General features: G+C 48.5%; 1 protein-coding gene across 2 annotated transcripts in view; it reads left to right on the forward strand.

Moving 5' to 3' along the window:
- DYNC1H1 (dynein cytoplasmic 1 heavy chain 1) overlaps positions 1 to 13,701 on the forward strand; it is a 916,572-nt gene that overhangs the window by 213,317 nt on the left and 689,554 nt on the right. For both annotated transcript variants that reach the window (XM_069208347.1, XM_069208346.1), the window contains exons 28-29: positions 5,648 to 5,748; positions 6,410 to 6,569. In XM_069208347.1, coding sequence (XP_069064448.1) covers positions 5,648 to 5,748; positions 6,410 to 6,569 — 261 coding nt within the window. The remainder of the gene's footprint in view (positions 1 to 5,647; positions 5,749 to 6,409; positions 6,570 to 13,701) is intronic.

Raw genomic sequence — 13,701 nt, forward strand, 5'->3', positions numbered from 1 at the left:
CTGCCAAAATCAAGATGGAGGATTTCTAAAGGCAGGGGTCACATCAGCTCAGGACACCTTAGGGGCTGTCCTGACTGGTGGGTGACTCCTCCTTGTTTTTGTCATTATCTCCTCTGGACTTGCCGCCAAAAGTGGGGGCTGTGTCCAGAGGGCGGGCATCTCCACTAGCTGGAGTGCCCTGGGGCATTGTAACACTAAGCCTGAGCCTTTGAGGCTCACTGCTAGGTGTTACAGTTCCTGCAGGGGGGAGGTGTGAAGCACCTCCACCCAGAGCAGGCTTTTGTTTCTGTCCTCAGCGAGCACAAAGGCCCTCACCACATGCGGTCAAACTCATCTCTCAGCAGCAGGTTGGCACAGACCAGTCAGTCCTGCACTGAACAATTGGGTAAAATACAGGGGGCATCTCTAAGATGCCCTTTGTGTGCATTTTTTAACAAATCCAAAACTGGCATCAGTATGGGTTTATTATTCTGAGAAGTTTGATACCAAACTTCCCAGAATTCAGTGTAGCCATGATGGAGCTGTGGAGTTCGTTTTTTGACACACTCCCAGACCATATACTTAAAATGGCCACAACTGTACTTACAATGTCTAAGAATAGTAGGGGCATATTGCTCATGCAGCTATGCCCTCACCTGTGATATAGTGCACCCTGCCTTAGGGCTGTAAGGCATGCTAGAGGGGTGACTTAACTATGCAACAGGCAGTATTTTGTGTGTATGGCATCCTTAGGGGGATCCCATGTCGACTTTGCCATTTTCTCCCCACCAACACACACAATCTGCAATGGCAGTGTGCATGTGTTAGGTGAGGTGTCCCTTAGGGTGGCACAACATATGCTGCAGCCCTTAGGGACCTTCCCTGGTCACAGGGCCCTTGGTACCACTGGTACCTTTTACAAGGGACTTATCTGTGTACCAGGGGTGTGCCAGTTGTGGAAACAATGGTACATTTTAGGTGAAAGAACACTGGTGCTGGGGCCTGGTTAGCAGGGTCCCAGCACACTTCTCAGTCAAGTCCGCATCAGGCAAAAAGTGGGGGGTAACTGCAACAGGGAGCTGTTTCCTTACAGGTATTCACAAAGAACACCTCTTCCATGTGGTACTTAATCAATGGGCAGTGGCGAGGCGGGGTCTTGGACTCTGTGCCAAGAGGCTCTGCAGCTATGGACGTGGCTGGAATGTCAAGACATCTTCCTAGTTATACAACACCTAGTGGGATCCCTGAACACTAGGGTGAAAAACTCTGCTGTAGCTGCCTCACTGATCACAAATGGCGTCTGCATCCAGAGGTGTGCATGGTCGGGGGAACTTGGTTTGATCTATTCGCTGAGAACGCACAACATCAGTACTTCTGCTGTGTTGGAGCTTACAAAGCTAGACTCGCTCAGAGATGTGTTCAGATTGGAACTCAGGACGCCTTTGTCTTTCCATGGATACCACTCCTGCCCAGAGTTCTCAAGATCAGGACTGACTGGGCCCAAACCATCCTAGTGGCTGTAGATTGGGCACAGAGAGCGTGGAACCCAGAACTCCTGAGCATGAGCATCTGTCAAACAATCAGGCTGACCGTTTGGGAGGGTTTTCTGTCTCATCAGCACGGCAGTGGATGTTCTCCATCCAAACCTGCGTACGCTTAAACATCCTGTGTGGGGCTTGAGCAGCGACAGTTGAGGGTCATAAGACTCAAGCCTGGAGCCTGTCAAGTCAGTGGAAGCCGAGAGCCATCACAAAAACTGTATACGCCTGTGTTGGGACAAGCTAGTGGCTTAATGTGCTGAAAAACACATTAACCCACCTACTGCACCCTTGTGTGAAGTGTTTTGTTCTGTCCTTAGCCTGGCAAGGCCTTGACGTTGGCACAGTTGAGTATCTGTCAGTCAGCTCTAAGTTTTTTTTTTTTTTTTTTTTTTTTTTTTTTTGCGGTTGCTGTATCAACCCTCCTGTTTAATCACCACTTGTAGGAAAGTGCCTTTTTGACATGGTTACCTCCCACTTTTTGCCGGGCATCTTATGGGATTTGTGAAAGTGCGCTGGCCTCCTGCTAACCAAGACCACAGTGCCAGATCTCTTTCCCTAAACTATACAGTTGTTTCCCGAATTTTCATATCCTTTAGCAACTTCTGTAAGTCCCTGTCAACCCCTGGTACCTAGGGCCTGAGGTGCTAAGTAGGGTCCCTAAGGGCTGAAGCATGAATTGTACCACCCTAAGGGATCCCTTGCCAAGCACATGAAAGTTTGATATTGCAGGCTGCGTGTCCTGGTGCACGTAAAAGTGAAAACACTACATGGCACACAGCCTGTGTGCCACGTTCCCTAACACTCCATGCAGTATATGTAAGTCACCCCTATAGTAGGCCTTACAGCCCTGAGTCAGGGTGCATGATATTACACGTAAGGGTATCTCTGCACCAGCAGATATGCCCCTGCTTTGTCTTTGTCAATTTTCAGATTTTGTAAGTGACCAGGGAAGTGATTTTAAATGCATGTGCTAGACACTGGTCAGTACGAATTCCTCAGCTACATGATGGCTTTACTGAAGATAGGAATGTTTGGTATCCAACATCTCGTATTGAAAAGCCCACACTGATGGATTTATCAATACTTGCACCCAAAGGGCATCTTCCAGTGATGGATTTATCAATAAATGCACTGAGAGGGCACCTTATAAAGCATACCTAGGAATTGTAGGACAGGGTTATGCCCACTTCACACTGTAAGTGGTCGTACAGGGGTCGTAGTGACCCCAAGTGGCAGTAACCCATTGGCTACTACCCTACACTTCACTAAATTCAGTATTTAGGGGAGCCACTGACACCAGAGAAGCAGATCCTGATGACCTAAGAAGACCAAGGACAATGAAGAGCCGCAGAAAAGAAGAAAAGAAGCAGCTGACCAGGTAGCTACCGCACTGGCGTGTCTGCATCCCTTGTCCAAATCTGCACCAAAGTAGACTCGTCCTGCAGCTGTGACTCCAGAAACCTGGGAGGACTGCCTGCCTTCAATACAGACTCAAGACCTCCTGTGAACATTGGACATGTTCTCCCTCAAACTCCGAGAAAGGACTCTGAATCCTCCAGGACACCACCAACACTGGACACATGAAGCCACCATTGCACTGCCGCCTTTGGCCCGAGTTGAAGTCGGCTACCGATGCCAACAAGGTTCCCCACCCTTCCAGAGTCTGAGTTCATCATGGTTTCACCCCTCCTGGACTCCCTGACGACGCCTGCAGCCTCCTTCTACCACAACCACTCTGGTAGTGCACCTGAAGACCCCTCCGCATCTGTCACTCCTGAGCTGTGGAGAAGGAAGACCAAAGGTGCCTACCTGTGTCAGAGCATCGTGAGGCCTGAGTCCCACCGTTGGTTCAGTCCGACTGGCTTCCTGGCCAGAGCCTGCAGCCTCTTTTCCCAGTGACCGATCTCCATTGAAATGCATTGGACACCCAACGCTGTTTGCACCCTGCATCCCATGCCTCTGATGGTGTACTGCTGGCGCTTCCATGGACCTTGCCGACCACTTTGCTTAACTTCTGGAGATTGGTCTTATAAATGCTGTACTCTAATTGTTTGCAGAACTTGTTCTTGTTACCAAAGAATAACATTACAGAACTCAGAAATTGCACTGTCCACTTTTGGAAGTTAAAAATACAATTATATTTGAAAACATACATACCTGAGCGATGTTTCGCTAATGCCTAAACATATATAAAAATACTTGCTGTTTCTATAAATTGGTGTGTCTCCTTTTGGAGTTGTGTATCATTTATTGACTTGTGTGGATGTTTTGCACTCCTTTCTGTTAGGCTTAAGTCTGCTCAACCACACTACCTCCAAATAGAGCACTTTGGGATTGCATAGCATGCCCTGTCCCCTTATTGGGGAACCCCTGGACTCTTTGCTCAGTGTATCTAGTTATTGACATACCACATAAAGACCCAGCTTCCTACAGTCCCCCAGTCCAGGCCTGCAGCCTGTTTCTGTGGATCCCCCCCGCCCCTCCCCCCTTCACTGCGACCACCTCTGGTGACTGAAGCACACAGTCCACTGCACCTGGACGCCTCTGATGAGGAGAAAAGGACCACTGGTGTCCTTATGTCCCCAATCATCTAAGAACTGAGCCTACTTGGTGGTTCACACTAACTGGACCCCAAATCCTCACCTGCAGCATCTAAGGGCTATGGACTGGTCCACAGAGTCCCCCGTTAAGGGCTTAGCCAAGGACCCTAATAAAAGGTCCTTCAGTGTGTAGGAAGCTGGCCTGGTGTGTAGTGGACACCTATGGTGTTTGCACCTTATACCAGGTCTAGGCAACCCCTATTACCTATGGCGACAATGTCTAGGAAGCCAGGGCTCTCCAGTGGGAGCTGTGTTGAGCAGCCAAGACGTATCTATGAGTGTTTAGCACTTGCAGTACCACAGTACTCACAGTAACTTAAATCACATGAAAGTAACCATAAAGTGTTTCTGCCCAGACCAATCCCCATTGACGCAAACGGTATACCCTATGCTGAACTGCACCACTTGAACCTACCACCCCAGTGGCTCCCGAGGTGACCTGTTGGTGTGGCCTAGGACCCTGCCACATATTCACCTTAAGTCCTGAAGATTGGTCCTGTAAGTTGCTGTAGAGTACCTGTTTGCCGTTTTTGTTTTTCCTCCATTGAAGAACATTGTAGTTTCTAAGAATTGCACTGTCGACTTTTCAAAACTGTACAAATTATTCTTGCAAAACTTACCTGGTTGAATTGATTCTGGTGACTAAATCTATGTAAAGATACTTGCTATATTTAGTAAATTGGTGCGGATCTCCTTGTTGAGTCACATGTCATTTATTGACTGTGTGCCTTTTGGTAAATGTCTAACACTCGTCTCTGATAAGCCTAAAGATGCTCAACCCCACTACCCCCTAAGAGAGCACAGTGGGATTGCTAGAGCAAGCCCCTATCTATCAGTAAGGGAACTCTTGGACTCTTTGCACAGTATATATCATTTTGATATACCATGTAAAGAGCCAGCTTCCTGCAGTTTCACCATATAATCATGGAGCTCTGCAATTATATTATTGTCTACTTCACGAGTCCCAGTATTTAAGAGATGGCACTCAGCTTCCTAATTTCCTGTCCATATTTTCGACACGAATATTGTCGGCCTGTTGCATCACTTTAGTAGGCAGACCGAAGAAAAAGTGTTGAAACGCTCCATGGTCTGGTAAAGTGATGCACTCTGCTTTTTTGTAGTGCGTAATCTGTGCAAATATTCCTGTACGGCTCCTTTTAAAAGGCAAAAATATTTGAAGATGTGACAAATTTTGCAAAGGAAATCAAAAGATGGCAACCATATTAGTAACCTATTCCCTTGCATAATCCTTGGAAACTGTTTGACCCATGTGACATGGCCCCCATTAAAATAACTGCATGGGCCTTACCCATGACGGCTTACTCGTTTGTTTAATATTGGCAAACTAATGTTTCAAGCAGTAAAGAAAGTGGAAGGCTGTAGTAGTTAAATCTTTGTAAATCTAAGTTAGTTTAATTTGGTCTTTTTAATTACATGTGTTATGATAAAAAATATTAACACTGCAGTGTTGAAAGCATTCTGAGAGTAATAAACAGCACACTGATCTTGTATTGTCTTCGTAAATAGGTCCTGCTGGAACTGGCAAGACCGAATCTGTAAAGGCTCTTGGACATCAGCTTGGACGGTTCGTTTTGGTTTTCAACTGTGATGAAACGTTTGACTTCCAGGTACCTCATTTTTTGATAGTTCAGTTGTATTTGAAAAGTCCCCTCTTACAAAACATAAGTCAATGTTGTGCCAAGATATGCCACAGTGATAATGTTTTGTGAGATCAGATCTTCTCTTTCCTTCCATATGGTCTGAATTGAAGGTCGCCATATCCAGCAAGACTCTTAACGTGTCCATGTGAAAGCTGTCATTAGAGTTTAACAGAACCACAGCTCAAGCATCTGTGCATGCCCAGAGAGCATCCTCTGTGCATGTCACCAACATTTTGCGCATATTAGGAAAGGAACTTAGCCATCTACAAGTGTATAATGTGGAAGAGGGAAAGCATTAGCTGATAATATCCAGTCACCTCTCACCAGTTTTACAAACTTTTTCATCCTGTTCTTCTCGTGAGCATTGATGCTGTGTGATGCACGCTATAGATATATCAGGCCTTAAAAATGTAGTATATTCAACAGTTCTTGGATTTTCAAATTGTGAAATTTTTAATAAAATAAGGTTTAGCGGTCTTGTTGCAGCATACAATGTGTCATTGTCAAGCCTGTTTGTAGGCAGCCTTCTCTGTAATACTGGCCTATCTTAGATTACCAAATAAACCTTTGTATTAAAAAAACATGTAAAAATATATCATATATTCAAATAAATGTTTTAACCTTTTAGGCAATGGGTCGAATTTTTGTCGGTCTCTGTCAAGTTGGTGCATGGGGCTGTTTCGATGAGTTCAACAGACTTGAGGAACGTATGCTGTCCGCTGTTTCTCAGCAGATTCAATGCATTCAGGAGGCCTTGCGAGAGCACTGTGTTCCCAACAGAGATAAAAGTATGTTTTCTTTTTTCAAAATTGTGTTTAGCTTATAAATTACTCATGAGTGATGTTTAGCCTGTACCCTTAGTTGACTTTGTCATGCATAATGCTGTGTATAGCTGTAGGTCTCAATGTTGCTTCACCAATTAACAAAATGGATTATCACAGACCAGTGAACAGTAAATAGAAAAAACTCGTGTCTATGAACTGCATTGCTTTGTGTCAAGTCTTGGGGCACTGTGTCCCTCTGCTCCAACTTCAGTCATAGACTGTAGACTTTGCTGAAGACTGGACTGAAGACTTTCTCTTTACTGTTATGTGTTTTTTTGTTGGGCAATAATGTTCTTTGAACAAAGCTTTTATGTTTGCCAACCAGATGCTTACTTAGCTTTCTGAATATTTTCAGTTAAGTAATGCTTTTAAGATTTATTTTGTTTTACCATCAAAGGTAATGGTGCATTACTACAATAACCTTGGGAGTTGTATGTTTATTTTGGATTCTTCTACGTGGATGTTGAGTTCCATACTCGTCCTCCACTGCACTGGAGCGGGGTGCTTTCAGACTACACCTGGCCAGTATAGCCATTGGAATATAGAGGAGTAAGTGAGAGCTTGGTCATATGTGTCGTCAGTTGTGCACTTAGTTTAAGCCACATCTAAGTACTGGTACTTACACTAAATCCTATCCCTGCCAAAAACGTTTTTGGCTCAGGAAAGCTCTTTAAATTGCTCTGAATCTGTTTCTACTTCCCCAACTGTCTAAATAACATTCTGCATGTAATTTTTACCTGCAGTTGCATTTCCTCCAGATCCCAAACTGTTTCCAGAAAAAGTTTGAATAGCTGTCTGGGCCAACAGGTGGTGCCAGGCCTCCGACTCTACTTATTTACCTCCCAGGATAGTTCCCAGAGCCATATATATCACATCACCAGCACTGTGATAACCGTTCCTTTTTTCATACAATACAACTTAGCTGTAGGAAGTTGGCTCTGTATGCATTATTTCAAAGTGAGAAATAGTATGCACAGAGTCCAAGGGTTCCCCTTAGAGGTAAGATAGTGGCAAAAAGAGATAATAATGTGGTATTGTGGTCGAGCAGTAGGCTTATCAAAGGAGTAGTGTTAAGCACTTGTTGTACATACACAAGCAATAAATGAACACACACTCAAAGACAATTCTTAAGAACCACAGTTTCAAGATTTACATGTAATACTTCAAATGAAAGGTATTGCAGGTAGGTACTTTATGAACTTTGAATTAGCAAAATAGCATATACACTTTTCACATAAATCACATATAGCTATTTTAAAACTAGACACAGTGCAATTTTCAACAGTTCCTAGGGGGAGTAAGAGTTTGTTAGTTTTTGCAGGTAAGTAAATCACCTACGGGGTTCAAGTTTGGGTCCAAGGTAGCCCACCGCTCAGAGCAACCCCAAAGTTACCACACCAGCAGCTCAGGGCCGGTCAGGTGCAGAGGTCAAAGTGGTGTCCAAAAGGCATAGGCTTCAATGGAGAAGGGGGTGCCCTGGTTCCAGTCTGCCAGCAGGTAAGTACCCGCGTCTTCGGAGGGCAGACCAGGGGGGTTTTGTAGGGCAGGGGGGGACACAAGTCCACACAGAAAGTACACCCTCAGCAGCACGGAGGCGGCTGGGTGCAGTGTGCAAACACGGGTCGTGTTTTCAATAGGTTTCAATGGGAGACCAAGGGGTCTCTTCAGTGATGCAGGCAAGGGGGGGGGGGGCTCCTCGGGGTAGCCACCACCTGGGCAAGGGGGAGGGCCTCCTGGGGGGTCACTCCTGCACTGGAGTTCGGATCCTTCAGGTCCTGGGGGCTGCGGGTGCAGAGTCTTTACCAGGCGTCAGGATCTGAGGAGCAGGCTGTCGCGGTCAGGGGGAGACTCGGGATTCCCTCTGCAGGCGTCGCTGTGGGGACTCAGGAGGGGCAACTCTGGCTACTCACGGTCTCGCAGTCGCCGGGGAGTCCTCCCTGAAGTGATTGTTCTCCACAAGTCGAGCTGGGGGCGTCGGGTGCAGAGTGTCAAGTGTCAAGTCTCACGCTTCCGGCGGGGAAACGCAAGTTGTTTCAAAGTTGCTTCTTTGTTTCAAAGTTGCAGTCTTTGGTGAACAGGGCCGCTGTCCTCTGGAGTTCTTGGTCCTTCTAGATGCAGGGCAGTCCTCTGAGGATTCAGAGGTCCCTGGTCCCTGGGGAGAGCATTGCTGGAGCAGTGTCTTTAGAAGTGGGGAGACAGGCTGGTAGAGCTAGGGCCAAAGCAATTGGTGTCTCCGTCTTCTCTGCAGGGTTTTTCAGCTTAGCAGTCCTCTTCTTAGGTTGCAGGAACCTGAGTTCCTAGGTTCTGGGGAGCCCCTAAATACAGAATTTAGGCGTGTGTTTAGGTCTGGGAGGGCAGTAGCCAATGGCTACTAGCCCGGAGGGTGGCTACACACTCTTAGTGCCTCCTCCCAAGGGGAGGGGGGGTCACATTCCTATCCCTGTTGGGGGAATCCTCCATCTGCAAGATGGAGGATTTCTAAAAGTCAGTCACCTCAGCTCAGGTTGCCTTAGGGGCTGTCCTAACTGGCCAGTGACTCCTTGTTTTTCTCATTATCTCCTCCGGCCTTGCCGCCATAAGTGGGGCCGTGGCTGGAGGGGGTGGGCAACTCCACTAGCTGGAATGCCCTGGGGTGCTGTAACAAAGGGGGTGAGTCTTTGAGGCTCACCGCCAGGTGTTGCAGTTCCTGCAAGGGGGAGGTGATAGGCATCTCCACCCAGTACAGGCTTTGTTACTAGCCACAGAGTGACAAAGGCACTCTCCCCATGTGGCCAGCAACATGTCTCAAGTGTGGCAGGCTGCTAAAACCAGTCATCCTACACCGGTAGTCGGTTAAGGTTTCAGGGGGCACCTCTAAGGTGCCCTCTGGGGTGTATGTTACAATAAAATGTACACTGGCATCAGTGTGCATTTATTGTGCTGAGAAGTTTGATACCAAACTTCCCAGTTTTCAGTGTAGCCATTATGGTGCTGTGGAGTTCGTGTTTGACAGACTCCCAGACCATATACTCTTATGGCTACCCTGCACTTACAATGTCTAAGGTTTTGCTTAGACACTGTAGGGGCACAGTGCTCATGCACTGGTGCCCTCACCTATGGTATAGTGCACCCTGCCTTAGGGCTGTAAGGCCTGCTAGAGGGGTGACTTATCTATACTGCATAGGCAGTGTGAGGTTGGCATGGCACCCTGAGGGGAGTGCCATGTCGACTTACTCGTTTTGTCCTTACCAGCGCACACAAGCAGGCAAGCAGTGTGTCTGTGCTGAGTGAGGGGTCCCCGGGGTGGCATAAGATATGCTACAGCCCTTAGAGACCTTACCTGGCATCAGGGCCCTTGGTACCAGGGGTACCAGTTACAATGGAATTACCTGGATGCCAGGGTGTGCCAATTGTGGAAACAAAAGTACAGGTTAGGGAAAGAACACTGGTGCTGGGGCCTGTTTAGCAGGCCTCAGCACACTTTCAAATCAAAACTTAGCATCATCAAAGGCAAAAAGTCAGGGGGTAACCATTTCCAAGGAGGCATTTCCTTACATTAGCCATTATTGTTCTCGGTTTGATTTTCCCATATAATCCCGGAGCTCCGTAATTAAGATAATGTCTCCTTCACAAGTGTCAGTATTTAAGAGATGCCTCTCATGTCACATGCAGATGTCCGTCTCAGACACCCCATGATGCTGGTCCTTAGTGCTTGTGGTCTAAACAGGATTTAAATGCCTATGACTGTTAAGCCCATATACACACAACAGCCATCAAGTAGAAGGAAGCAAAGCTTTTTTGGCTAAAGCGTTGATGAGCAATGTTGTGGTCACAGCTCCAGTTTTCGCTGCAGATTTCCATGTGTATTCTACCCCAGCACGTATGCCTTTAGAGTGGACTCCCTCAAGAGAAAGTCCACCCGCAAGGAACCAAAATAAACCAGCTATAGGTATTCTCTTCCTCATTCCTGCTCAGAAGACAGATCATCTAGTTGGTGGCCAGATACCTCACTCAGGCGTCCATGTCCTCTTTGGAGCTTGTCACACCTTGCAGACTGCCCCTGCTATATGGATTTTTGCACGTTTTTTTGGTCTCCCCTTCCTGCTGCATGGCAGCCATGGCTTTCACAATGCAGAGAGGCCTAACAGTGAACTCGATCAGCAGTATTAAAGCGCTGGTCACATTGTACACAGTTACCAAATCAGAGTCATATCTGATTCGGTAACAAAATATCTGGTAGACTTATTCTAGTTGCAGATTCCTTACCTTAGAATTTCCCCCAGGAATCAGACTGGATCCGGAGAGTTTTCTTCGAGCAATACCCTTGCGTATCGGTAGGTGGCGTCGGTCGACTCTGCAGGCGTCGTGGTCGCCGTGATTGCTTCGGGAGTAGTACATAGATGCTGCCCTCTGGCAGTGATGTCAGTTCTTTTCTTTCCGTGCTACGCGCTGATCCGGAGAGAGCTACCTTAGGCTATTTTTTGGCCGAATTCATCATTTTGTCGAGCTAATTTTTGGTACGACTTTGGTGCGTTGAATGAAGACCGGGTTCAAGCCTTGTGAGGACTGCCATCGGACGATGTCAGCAACGGATCCTCATCGCGTTTGGGTCGTGGTCGCGCTCGAGGCACCACAGACAAAGTCATGCTCCGAGAGTCAGGCCATGCACCCGAAAGCTTTGAGGGAGCGGTCTCTAAAGCTAATGGCGGCTCAGCACTCGACTCCGCGTAGGTCCCAGTCTCGCTCGAGAGGAAGGTTTAGAGATCGGTCGCAGAGTCATCACAACTAGTCTTCTTCGAAGTCCTCGGGTTAAGGTACGAAGAAGTCGAAGAAGTCCCATCGCTCTCAGACTTCACCCCGTCGCTCGGCCAACGTGACGTGGAACGAGCGTCCACACACTGGGCCTCCGTCCTCAGAACCTACGTCTGGGTCGACTCCGCGCTTCCCCAAGTTTGCCGGAGCGACCCCCGCCCAACTTAGAGTTCTACGAGGCCATGCGCCTCATCTTTGGGCGGGCTGACCCTGATACGGTGCCTTCGTGCCCAAGGGGTTCGGCTGAGGGGACTTCGGGTTCTGCGCCGATGGCTTTGGCCCCGGCCACCGACGCTGGTCGCACCATCGAGACCTTCCCCGGTGCCAGGTCTATTATCAACGCTCCCGACGTTGGTAGTGCCCACTATCGACGTCGACCCAATTCTCACCCCCAACCACTCGGGAGTCGGAGCGGCGTCAGCCTACATCGGCTTCGGTGGGCCCTATTTGCCCGAGGTCGGATTCAGACCCATTTTCCTATAGGTATGAATACGGGGAGGAATTGGAGGGGTCCCTGGACCCTTTTGAATACCAGGATGACCCTGCTATGGACTGGGCACAGGACTTGGGTGAAGCCAGTGGTCTGGATACTTCTTCTGATGCTGGCATGCTGTTTCCTCCTACCGTGGCTACGTCGGAGGGAGCTACTTATAGTATGGTGGTTAGTAGGGCAGCTGAGGTCCTTGGCCTTGAGCTACCTACTGTGGAAGTCCGGTCTAATCGCCGGACGGAGGTGCTTTAGCCTGGGGCTTCTACTTTGGAACCCCTTCTCCCATTCAGTGATGCCCTCACTGATGTTGTTTTGGGTACATGGTCCAAACCCAACGCAGGGGCTCCTGTGAACAGGACTATTGCTCGCCGCCATCGGCCTGCGCAGAACGACCCAAAGTTCCTGTCCCAGCATCCTACACCTGAGAGTCTTGAGTTCCAGGCTTCCTCTTCTTCTGGCGTGTTCCCTTCCACACCCCTGGATAGGGATTCCAAAAGGCTGGAACAATTTGGTAAGAAGTTGTTTTCTTCCTCCAGCCTAGCACTGCGGTCTGTGAACACTGCATGTCTTTTGGGACGTTATTCCCACTCACTGTGGAATACGGTTGTGCAAGTCCTGCTGCAGATACCGGAGGAGGCCCGTGCTATTGTCTCCCAAGCAGTGAAAGATAGGAGAGACGCGGCAAAGTTCACTATCCATTGCGGGCTGGATATGGCCGACTCTCTGGGTGGATCAGTTACAACAGTGGCCTTATGGCGCCACGCCTCAGGAGATGTCCAACAGGCACTCATGGACATGCCTTTTGATGACACTTGCCTTTTTGGAGACAAAGCGGACTCGGCCTTGAGGAGATTCAAGGATTCCCGGACTACGGCTCGGTCCCTTGTCTTTCCACTGCCACACCCCCACCACAGTCCGCGTTTCGTCCCTTTCGTGGACACAGAAGGGGCCCCCTGTTGCGTCCTCAACCTAGCCACTGTGCCATGCACGCAGGACAGCCTATGTGTGGCCGTGGATGCGGAATCCCATATGGCCGTGGGACAGGGAGCCAGAGGTCTGTCCAGTCCACCTCTACCCCTGCTGCAGCCTCCAAACACTCCTATGCCGTCCCTTCACTCCCGCCCAGTTGGTGGCAGAATCCGCCATCACCTGCCCCACTGGGAACATATCACCACGGACAGATGGGTTTTGCAGATCATTCGGAAGGGCTACTCCCTCCCTTTCGAATCTGCACCATCACACATGCCACCATCCTTCATCTTCCGGAGGACCATTTGGTGCTTCTCCACCAGGAGACTCGCGGCTCTCTTGGCGAAGGGAGCTATAGAAAGGGTCCCTGTGCCAGAAGTAGGTCGTGGTTGTTATTCCCGCTACTTTCTGATAGCAAAGAAGGACAAGGGCTTACGTCCTATCCTAGATCTTAGGGACCTGAACTACTTCCTCAAGAAGGAGAAGTTCAAAATGCTCACCCTTGCTCAGGTTCTGTCTGCCTTGGATCCAGGAGACTGGATGGTAGCGTTGGACTTGCAGGACGCTTATATCCACATTCCCATCCTGCCTTCCCACAGACGTTACCTACAATTCGTGGTAGGTCACAAGCACTTTCAGTTTACTGTGCTCCTTTTCGGCCTTGCCAGCGCCCCTCGGGTGTTCACAAAAGTGATGGTGGTGGTTGCAGCTCATCTGCGCAGGTTAGGAGTCTTAGTGTTCCCCTAACTAGACAACTTTCGGTTGAAGGCACCTTCGCCCCTGACAGTTGTCTCCCATCTTCAGACTACGGCGAACCTCCAGCACCAGCTAGGTTCACTATAAACG

This window comes from Pleurodeles waltl, chromosome 9 (assembly GCF_031143425.1).
Source record: "Pleurodeles waltl isolate 20211129_DDA chromosome 9, aPleWal1.hap1.20221129, whole genome shotgun sequence".
Lineage (NCBI taxonomy): Eukaryota > Metazoa > Chordata > Amphibia > Caudata > Salamandridae > Pleurodeles > Pleurodeles waltl.